Source organism: Phaseolus vulgaris, chromosome 8 (genome assembly GCF_000499845.2).
Source record: "Phaseolus vulgaris cultivar G19833 chromosome 8, P. vulgaris v2.0, whole genome shotgun sequence".
Classification (NCBI taxonomy): domain Eukaryota; kingdom Viridiplantae; phylum Streptophyta; class Magnoliopsida; order Fabales; family Fabaceae; genus Phaseolus; species Phaseolus vulgaris.
In genome coordinates, this window is record NC_023752.2 from 6,194,488 (window position 1) to 6,205,218 (window position 10,731).

Here is a 10,731-nt window from a genome sequence, read left to right on the forward strand (position 1 = left end):
TCACTAGAGACTTTAAGACTTAATTAAACCTATTTTATAGAACAAAACTTTTAAAATAGATAAAATTCATCCATCTTAAATAAAAAAAAATACATTAGAGATTATTTTTATATGCTTTGAGATTTTTAAATTTAGAGCAAACTTTTATTTTTATTTTCAAATCTCTCTAATATTTATAGAAGAGGAGTGTGTCTCTAATTTGTCATACTCTGTTCACTATGTAGAATTCAATTAAATCACTTTTTAAATTTAATTAAAATTCAGGAAAAGAGATTATTAAATGACAAGTAGAACTTACCAAAATTGTAATTTCTAATAAATTTCAAGAAAAAAAAATATTGGAAAAAGGATATCAGGAAGAGCGTGTTAAAATTCCAATTTGAAGAAAACTTTTTTTTTAGTTTGTCCATTAAGTTTACATGTTAACTTGCTTTTATTTTATTTTAATTTTTATTATCAAATGTTTTAGTCATCTTTCTAACGTATCCATTTTCTCGTTTAAGAAAAAGCCATTCACATAGAATTAAAACGTCAGTTACACAATAGTATTTACACATTTTTTTAATAACCAAAAATAAAATGATCTCCAAAAAAAATTATAAATATATTTTTAAAAACCATAATGCTCACGATAAAAATGTGGCTCAATTCCCTATCTAGCACCATTTACATCTTTATTTCCCTATCTAACACCCTTTTGATTTTATTTCCGTATCTAGCACCCTTTTGTTTTTATTTCCCTGTCTAGCACTCTTTTATTTTTTATTTCCCTATCTAGCACCATTTTAAAATAAATAAATAAATAATAAAATATTATTTTTTTAATAATTTTAATTTTGAATGCATTAAAAAATAAATATTTTTAATGTTTAAAATAATTAGAAATATAATTAATGAATAAATAAATAAGTTTTTACAAAATAAAAATAAAAAAGTAATAAATTAAAAATGTTTACTTTAAAATTATTTTTTTTTAAATGAAGAAAATAAAAAATTAAACTCTACAACAACATAAAAGTTGAATCTATAAACATAAATTAGTATTTATTTTTATTATTATTGATGATGTAATCATGTTAATTTCAAAGTAAAAAATACAGGACATATTTATAAAAAAAAACAATGTCAATTAGTATTAATTAATAGTGGACACATAAATAATATTGAAGTATTTACCTAAATGCAAAATTCTAAAAAAAACTAATACAAATGTTACACTTAATGCTTAAAAATGAGAATAAAAAAATGCAAAAATAAATAAGTCTAGAAAATAAAAACAACAACAATAAAATAAAAACAAAAACCATAAATAAATAAATAAAGATTGCAGAAAAAATAATAATAACTAAAAACATAAAAGGTATAAAATAAAGAAAAAACAAAATAAGATAAAGATAAAAGATATAAAAAAAATCAAATAAATCAAAACAAGATAAATATAAGAGATATAAGACGATATTAAATAAGTATATGTTGATCATGAAAAGAAAAATAAATGAGAGATGATCATTCATTTAATATGTTTTTAGTTATTATTATTTTTTCTGGCATTCTTTATTTATTTCTATTTATGTTTTTATTCATTAATTATATTTCTAACTATTTTAAATACTAAAAATATATTTTTTTAATGCATTCAAAATTAAAATTATAAAAAAAATTACTGGATTGTGCAATTCTCGTCATTAATTATGTTTCATTTTGCACAAACTATTTAATGAAAATATCAAATGAATGATCATCTTTTATTTATTTTCCTTTTTATGATCAACATATACTTATTTAATATTGCCTTATATCTCTTATCTTTATCTTGTTTGAATTTTTTTTATATCTTTTATCTTTATCTTATTTGTTTGCCTTTATTTTATATCTTTTATGTTTTTAGTTGTTTTTTTTCTGTCATTCTTTATTTATATCTATTTTTTGTTTTTATTTTATTGTTGCTGTTTTTATTTTCTATACTTATTTTTTTGTCTCATTTTTAAGCATTAAGTGTAACATTTGTATTAGTTTTTTTTAGAATTTTGCATTTAGGTAAACACTTCAATATTATTTATGTGTCCACTATTAATTAATACTAATTGACTTTGATTTTTTTTATAAATATGTCCTGTATTTTTTACTTGAAATTAACATGATTACATCATCAATAATAATAAAAATAAATACTAATTTATGTTTATAGATTCAACTTTCATGTTGTTGTAGAGTTTAATTTTTTATTTTCTTTATTTTAAAAAAAAATAATTTTAAAGTAAACATTTTTAATTTATTACTTTTTTATTTTTATTTTGTAAAAACTCATTTATTTATTCATTAATTATATTTTTAATTATTTTAAACATTAAAAATATTTATTTTTTAATGCATTCAAAATTAAAATTATTAAAAAAATAATAATTTATAAAAAAAAAAAAAATTTATTATTTATTTATTTATTTTTAAAATGGTGCTAGATAGGGAAATAAAAAATAAAAGAGTGTTAGATAGAGAAATAAAAACAAAATGGTGCTAAATAGGGAAATAAAGTCAAAATGGTGCTAGATAGGAAAATAAAGATGTAAATGGTGCTAGATAGGGAATTGAGCCTCAAAATGTTTATAACTATATTATTAATATTGAAAATTCACTAAATTTGTTTACGATTAATTTTCGGTAAATTCGATTAATATATTTGGTGACATCTTATTTCTGAGCCAATTTTTTTTCATTTACAAAAACAAATATTTAATTAATTAGAAATAAAATAATTTCCCCAGTGCATCTTATACTACATATTCATGGTAGATTCAAAATTTGAAAGTGCAACAGAAAAAATCGCAAAGCCCACAAAAAAAAAACCCTTCTTTTATTCACACTACTTCTCTGCTTTCACTTCTCAAACTTGAATCCACCAACTCAGAAAGTGTTCCAATTTCTACGAACAATGGCTTCCGAAACGGTGGAAACTCACGAAGCTGAACAAAATTCGGAAGTGGAGAAGTTGGAATCTGATTTGAAGCAAATGGCGCAGAAGATTATCGAATACCGAACAACGCTTCCGGATGAGCTCAGCTCCACACTCCGTTCGATTCTCGATGCCCACAGGCCCTATCTCCCACTTGGTACCTCTCTTTCTAGGGCTTTTCTTTTTCTGTCTCTAAATTTGGGAAATTTGGTGTGGACTAAACCTACGTGTTCCTTTTTGAATTATTTTATGCCCCACGAGATGGATAGAGCTGATTTGGTTCTATTGTTTTAGTTAGTTTCTTCAATTTGTGTGGTTTTTCGGATTTTGGGAAAGATTGCCTCTTTTGTTTATTTGGGCATGCGAATTTTCAGTATCATGTGATTTGAAATGGATGCTGTTTGGATCTTATTGGTAATGTAGTTTGCTTCAATATTTATAATACTTAACTGAATTTTAGAGCTGACTTTCATTTCTCTCATGTCCCTACGTATTTGTTGTCATTTTATTGAGATTATGGCACAAATTAGTACTGAAATCTGAATTTGGTCATGGTAGGATAAACTTTTTCGTATGTACATGTGGGGGAAGGAAATAAGAAGGGAAAGTTGAATTGAATTTTTCTCATAAGTGGTTTATTTGGATAATTCTTTCTGTAGACACTTGTAGGAGAATAAAACAAAAACAAAAGATGAAATAAGTTTATCTATAATTTAAAATTATTTTATACAGTAGTTACAAATAATCTTTTATAAAATTAATATAAGAGAGTTTCTGCAAATTAGTTTATGCATAAGCTAAGGAGGAGTTCATTTCATTTTTACTTTTTATTTTCTTCTATTAAAAGTTTTTATGGAGAAATTTATCCAAACAAGTTTAAAATTAGCTTTTGCACTTACTTTTTGAGAAGATCGGATTTAACTTTTCTAGAAGCTAAGGTACATTTTGTGGGAGAAGTTCAAGGCATTATACTTGCTTATTTTCTTATCCTATAAGTGTTAATGAAGAAGTGTATTCAAATAAGCAATTAGTGTATGTGAGTTCTAAGCTGGTACTTGGCAATGCAAATATGTCGATGTGCTTAAATGAATGAAAAATGATGCTCATCTAGTATTAGATGCATGAAACTTCTGTTTTGGTTTTGTAGGAAGGAAAACTAAGTTTTTACTGATTTTGATCACCCCGTGTTTTGGTAATGTCATGTTATTTTGTGGTGTAAAAATTTGTTGTGCGTTGTACAATGGAACTAGCTGCTTATTTACTGTGGGATGTTATAATGTGCTTATAACCGAACAGAAAAACATCAAGGTAATGACTTAGTAATTATTACTTGGATGATCTATTTGCAATAAAGAGATATTGTATCATTTGAATCTTATGCAAATAAGATAACATTGTTTGAATCATCTTTTATTTTTCTAAAATCAATATTGCTTTTTTGTTGACATCATCAGCTTGTCTGAATAATATGTTCTTTTTCTATTTTTTTCCTGAAGCAATACTTTACCTGAAGCAATCATCATCAGCCTGGCTTCATTTTCCAATAAGTTTTTTGAGTAATAATTAGATGTAGGTTTAGAATTTTCTGCGCTGTAAACTAAATTTGACCTATAGACATGGCTAGCATTGTGATGATCAAACGTAATTAAAATTCAAAGTGCATTTTGAATATTGTCATGTCACGTGGGCAGAAACAAATGCTGTTTTCCAAATATTTAAAGAATTCACCATTGACAGATGATATTTTGTTAAATTGAGCATAAAGCTTGTTTTGTATTCCCTTGATGACTAGTGTCTTTTTCATCTTTCCTTCATTGTTTTCTTGACTTAGATCTAGCAGTTGTTTTTCCATGGGTATTGAATGACTTTATCTCGTTACTGTGACTTTGAGTCACACTGGTGCTAGTTAAAGGTAACGATATCAGTTTCAGTCTTTCAGCTATGATCCTTGTACTTTGGTGGTTAACACTTCTTCTGTATATGTTGTTTATTTCTGCATCTCTTTCAAGCTGCAATGTTTTTTGTTACTGTGTATTTAACTCATTGACCGGGTTTATATATGCATCAGAGCAAAACATGTCTAGAGAAGAAACTTCATCTGCTCCAGAAGATCCAGAGACGGCCAAGGAACTAAAATTGCTGAAAGAAAAGATCTCGAGCAATTGCTCTGCTATGCCAATTGTTTTGAAAAGGATGAAAGATTGCATTACCAGAATTGAGAAGTTTGATTCATACAAAGATGCAATGATACATCCGGCCTTCAAAAGGAAGAAGACTGGATAGCCTTGATGTACCTTACATTAGTTATTTATCTTAACACCTAAGCAAAGAAGTAATCCAGCATTGACCAACTTGGATTTGTTCAATGAAGCCACCAGCTCTTCACCATTTTTCTTATGCAGCAAATAGGAAGAAAAATTCGATTCTGATGTATAATGTATTACATTGTTTGGTCCTTTGTGATCCTTGCCAGTAGAACAGGGAGTGAGACAGTGAAGGAAAAGACAGGAAATTGTATAGTCCTTGTCCTGTGTATCGGCTTCATCATTAATTGTATGTAAGCTTTTAGACTTGTTTAACTTGTGTTGGCTTTAGGCATGAGCATATTGTATGTAAATTTTTTTTTTGCGATGAACTTATTCTTTGTCGTAGTTTAAGCTTTGATCATTTGAAGTGTTAGCCACCTCAAATATACCCAACAACTAGGGTAATAATTGCTATGTGGAAACCTTCATTGGCTTGATTGTGTTTTGGTTTCTTGGAGTTGTTTATTTTTTTATGGTAAATTATAATAAGTTTAATTAATCCTTTGATTTAAGACCTAGGCTACGGTGGGTGAGTTATGTGATCTATGATGAGGAAATATTGTTTACTTGGTATAAGATTTTTTACATGTGAAAGATGGTTTCAGTTTTTAATATATAAATTTTCTTCTTAAGTTATTTTGGTTATTACTTTCGTACCCTTTCACCAAATATCTCCAACCCTTCGCACACCATCATAGGTATGTTCAAACCTATATATACAGATATATTCGCAATAATTCAATTTTTTAAATTGGCTTGATTGAAATATAAAAGATAAAATTAACCAAGTGAGATTTACATTAGAAAAAGTTAATAGAAAATTACTCAGTATACGAGTCAACAGTAACTACAATAAGAATACAACTGTCATAATTATAATGTACAAAATTACTCTTCAAATCTCGCAATCAGGGATGGCAAAGCGGGGCGGGCTGTGCGGGTCGGCCTGCGGCCCGCAAGTAAAAAACGCGGGGCGGGATGACCTTTTCAACCCGCTAACCCGCATTAGCCCGCAACCTGCGCGGGCCAGTTGCGGGGCGGGGCGGGCTGGCCCGCAAACCCGCAAGAAAAAAATATTGACACTTAGTAGCAGCAGGACAACCTAAACTGGGTCATGCCAATTAAATCAATTTCAAACACGATAAAGGAGCAAGACACAGTTAGAGAAGAGAAGTAAGCAGAGGATATTTTAGAAGTTACCCATGACCAAACCATCAATTGAGCCAAAAGTTATCTTATTTTTATTGTATTATTTTTATGAAAAATTAATTAATTAATTGTCATTGTTTTAATATATGCAGATGACGGGGAAGATTATAATTATGAAAAAATGGATGAAGGTTCTACTAAGGTGGCATTCAATGTTATTGAAATGGAAGAATGTCAATAATGTTTATGTTTAATGTTTTTGAATTAATGTTTATGTTTAATGTTTTGGAATTAGGTATTTTTAATGTTTTGGAAGTGGAAGAATAGTGATATTTGATATTTATCTTAATGTTTTGATGTTTGACTATATTTGAAAAGGAAGAAAAAAAAATTAGGTTTGATAATAACAAATATATAGGTTTAATTTGACAATTTTTTAATAACAAAATGTAAAAAAATAAATTTAATTTTAAAAAAAAAGAACGCGGGCTGGCCCGCAAACCTGCGGGCCAGCTCTTATGCGGGGCGGGTCGGGAATTCTAGCCCGCAATAACTTTGCGGGACGGGCCAACCCGTCCCGCATTTTTGCGGGCCAAGCGCGGGGCGGGCCAATGTGGGGCGGGCTGGCCCGCTTTGCCATCCCTACTCGCAATCAGTTTTTCGAAAACAACTTTTTAATTCTTTTTCTTCAATGTTCAAGAAATACACATAATTTTCACTTCAACAAATATGTATGAATGATGTATTCCAAATAAAATTCTATTTAGTACTCTATGCATCAAGTTATCATTCACTACTTAACATAGTTAAAGACAATATAAAAAAAACACTACATTGAATAATTTTAAAAAAATTGAACATTCAAAAAGTTGAAAGATAGAATTAACTTTAATTTCTTAATATTCTAAAAAAATGAAAGATATAATTAACTTTAATTCCTTAATATAGGAACAAAAAGATTAAACCTATTGAATATCATTATTATTTAAATAATTTGTTCAAGAAATTACCTTAAGAAGTTATAATAGCGAAACCATGAATAATATGCCGGATTAAAGTATTAAAAAATACAGAGAATCTGTCCTCTCAGAACACCAAAGCAAAGTTTCACTTCGGCGTTTCGTAGCATCGTCCTGGTTGTCGTTGTCGTTGTCGTTCTCTTTGTGCAAACCAAAGACTCACACAAACATAGCAAAGCACAGCAAAACGTATTGGTTGCTGAATCTTTGTTTAGGGTTTAGTCACCGAATCTCAATGGCTTCTTCGTTGTTCTTCACTCATTCCCATTGCTACTCTTCTTCTTCTACTTCTTCTTCTTTTGTTTTTCGCATCCATCGTCAACTGGGTGTGGCTCCCACCTCTCTCCGCTTCTCATCCTCCCATGTTGCCTCTGTTGGTATGATAAAGCACTCAACTTTTTTTTTTCATTTTTTTATCTTTGCCAACCTTCTATCTAGTTTTTGGCTTTTGGGGTTTACTGGGTTCTCTTCTTTTTCCAAAAAAATGTACCAAAATTTGTTTTTGTTTGAGTTTTTTTTTTCTCGGTGGACTTGGAGTTTTGGGTGAAGGGTTTTTGTACCGAGTTTACCATTCACTGCAAAATCATTTGTCTGCTTATTTGTGCCACTTTAATTTTCAGTCTGTGCTTGTTGGTGTTTCCTTACTAATTGGTTTACATTTGTTGTTGGCATGGAACTCAGATGCAGGCCTTTTGGTACTGTTCTCTAATCAGAATTTGAGTTTTACCTCAGTAATTTGCATAATAAGATTTCCGTCAACATATGTTATTGAGGTGAAACTCTAATTTTGATTATAGAATAACGCTTTAAGCAGTAGTTTGTATCGAACTTTTGTCCTTATTGTTGCTATGGTTTGTGGTGTGAGTATGTTGGAAGTGCAAGGTTAAAGGCCGGAAAGACCTTTAGTTCCGAATTTTTGAATTAGAGCACTGTGATTTTAGATGACTATATGGCCTTGTAGAGGCATGGATTATGTCGCTCCAGTGTGTATCAGTGGCAGTGTTTCTCTCTGGGCTTGGCTTAGGTTGTTGTTGATTTAAGAAGTCTTCTTCATGAATTGCCTGGTGATCAAATTTAAGATGATAGTTTGTTCTTTGAAGAATTCGAGGGGTCTTAGCATGTTGGATCAAGATATTAGATTTAGGGTGCGTTGGGAAGAGCTTATTTACAAATTATTTAAGTTTATCCTCTATGACACAGGTATTTGCGAGAATTTATGAAAAAAAACTTATGATATGTCACTAATTTTAAAGGTTCATTTGTTCTTTTAATTTGCCTACTGTTGTCATTACTTGTAAACTTAACACTGTTGGTTGCTATGTTACCTTGTACACATGTTTGTCAGTGCTATACATGTACGTGTATTCCCTTGCATGCAAATGCCAAATTGTCTTTCCCCTGCTTGCTATTGACTGAATAAGGTTTTGCTAACCTGTGCTCATGTGCCTCCATCTGAATTTTATATAATATCTACAGCTGCTATGGCTATGGATTCTTCTGCTAAGGTGATTGATGGAAAAGCTGTAGCAAAGCAAATCAGAGATGAGATAACGGCTGAGGTCTCCAGGATGAGAGAAGCTACAGGTGTGATTCCTGGATTAGCTGTAATTCTTGTAGGAGATAGGAAGGACTCTGCAACTTATGTGCGTAACAAAAAGAAGGCTTGTGAATCTGTTGGAATCAATTCTTTGGAAGCTAATCTGCCTGAAGATTCCACAGAAGAGGAAGTTTTGAACTATATTTCAGGCTACAATGATGATCCGTCAGTTCATGGCATCCTAGTTCAGTTGCCCTTGCCTTCGGTACATCTCTAGATCTCTAACTTCATTTTCTTTTTTCTGGGCCAAGTATGCCAAAATATGTTATCAATCTCTTTTCCTATTTAGGTCCTTAGGGAACTTAGTTAAACTTTTCAGACATGGTACATACATTGATAACTCATTCTTGTAGTTAACTTGTTGGCACCTAAAGTACAAAATGGAAGTTTAATAATTTTCCCTGGCCTTGTGACAGCATATGAACGAACAAAGCATCTTGAATGCTGTTAGAATTGAGAAGGATGTAGATGGTTTTCATCCATTAAATATTGGCCGGCTTGCCATGCGTGGAAGAGACCCTCTATTTGTTCCCTGTACACCAAAGGGATGCATAGAGCTACTGCACAGATACAATGTTTCTATTAAAGGAAAGAGGGCTGTGGTGATTGGTCGAAGCAATATTGTGGGAATGCCAGCGGCTCTATTGCTGCAAGTAATATTAAATCCAACCAAACTTAAACTTTTATTTAACAGTTCAAAACTAATTTTTATTTCATTGTTTCTATTTGCTTCTTTCATTTTTTGCTTCAAACTAATGCGTTTCTACTTCTTTATATGTCTCTTATGTTACTAGAGGGAGGATGCTACTGTGAGTATTGTCCATTCCAGAACCAGTAACCCTGAAGAGATCACAAGACAGGCAGATATTATCATTTCTGCTGTTGGGAAACCAGACATGGTGAGGGGAAGCTGGATAAAACCTGGTGCAGTCATCATTGACGTCGGAATCAACCCAGTAGAGGTGAGTAGATTTGTATCAAGGTCATGTTTATAGTATGCCACCAGGCTCCTACCTTGATTGCTACTGTATTTGAGGAGTAAATTTCATATTCAATGCATCAATTTCAATACCAACATTATTTAAGCAATGCATATATGGGTTTATTTTGCAGGATCCAAATAGCTCCCGAGGTTATAAACTGGTGGGAGATGTTTGTTACGAAGAAGCAATAAAAGTTGCCTCTGCCGTTACACCAGTCCCTGGAGGAGTTGGTCCAATGACCATAGCAATGCTCCTCCAGAATACACTCATATCTGCAAAGAGGATGCACAATTTTGAATAACATTGTGAAAAGGGTCTATAATTTTTGTTAGAGGACTCTTGGATTTTAAGGTAGCGTTTTCAACAATCCGGATGGGGATTTGATGTTTTTGCTTAAGCCAAAATAATAAGAGAAAATGTTGCTTTCATGTAGTTGCATCATATGATTCAAAAATAGTGTAGCTGGTCGGTGACTACAAAATTAAAACTTAGTGGGAAAACATACAGCAATCAATGCATTAATCCTTAGGCATGCATACAAGATAGTAAAGTGTATATGTTTGTGGAGGGCATTGCATTTTGCTTGATATCCCATATAACATTTTTGGAGCTTATTATTGCGTATATGCACATGAAGGATGAAACCATGGACTAATAATGGTAAGTAAGCAGAATCATTAACAGATAAAGAGCAAGATGTTCTTAAATGTGGCGTTGGTACCATGAA

The 10,731-nt window shown here is 30.9% G+C and overlaps 2 protein-coding genes across 2 annotated transcripts; both read left to right on the forward strand.

Annotated features, from left to right (window-relative positions):
- The first annotated feature begins 2,796 nt into the window (after window positions 1-2,796).
- On the forward strand, window positions 2,797-5,585 carry LOC137826466 (uncharacterized). The gene is made up of 2 exons (XM_068632435.1): window positions 2,797-3,107; window positions 5,019-5,585. Exons 1-2 carry the CDS (start codon window positions 2,930-2,932, stop codon window positions 5,231-5,233), a joined length of 393 nt encoding a protein of 130 aa, XP_068488536.1. The 5' UTR covers window positions 2,797-2,929; the 3' UTR covers window positions 5,234-5,585.
- A 1,833-nt stretch (window positions 5,586-7,418) lies between these two features.
- On the forward strand, window positions 7,419-10,432 carry LOC137823472 (bifunctional protein FolD 4, chloroplastic). The gene is made up of 5 exons (XM_068628628.1): window positions 7,419-7,801; window positions 8,901-9,226; window positions 9,438-9,674; window positions 9,816-9,983; window positions 10,135-10,432. The coding sequence occupies exons 1-5, from the start codon at window positions 7,660-7,662 to the stop codon at window positions 10,303-10,305; spliced, it is 1,044 nt and encodes a 347-aa protein (XP_068484729.1). The 5' UTR covers window positions 7,419-7,659; the 3' UTR covers window positions 10,306-10,432.
- Window positions 10,433-10,731: the final 299 nt, after the last annotated feature.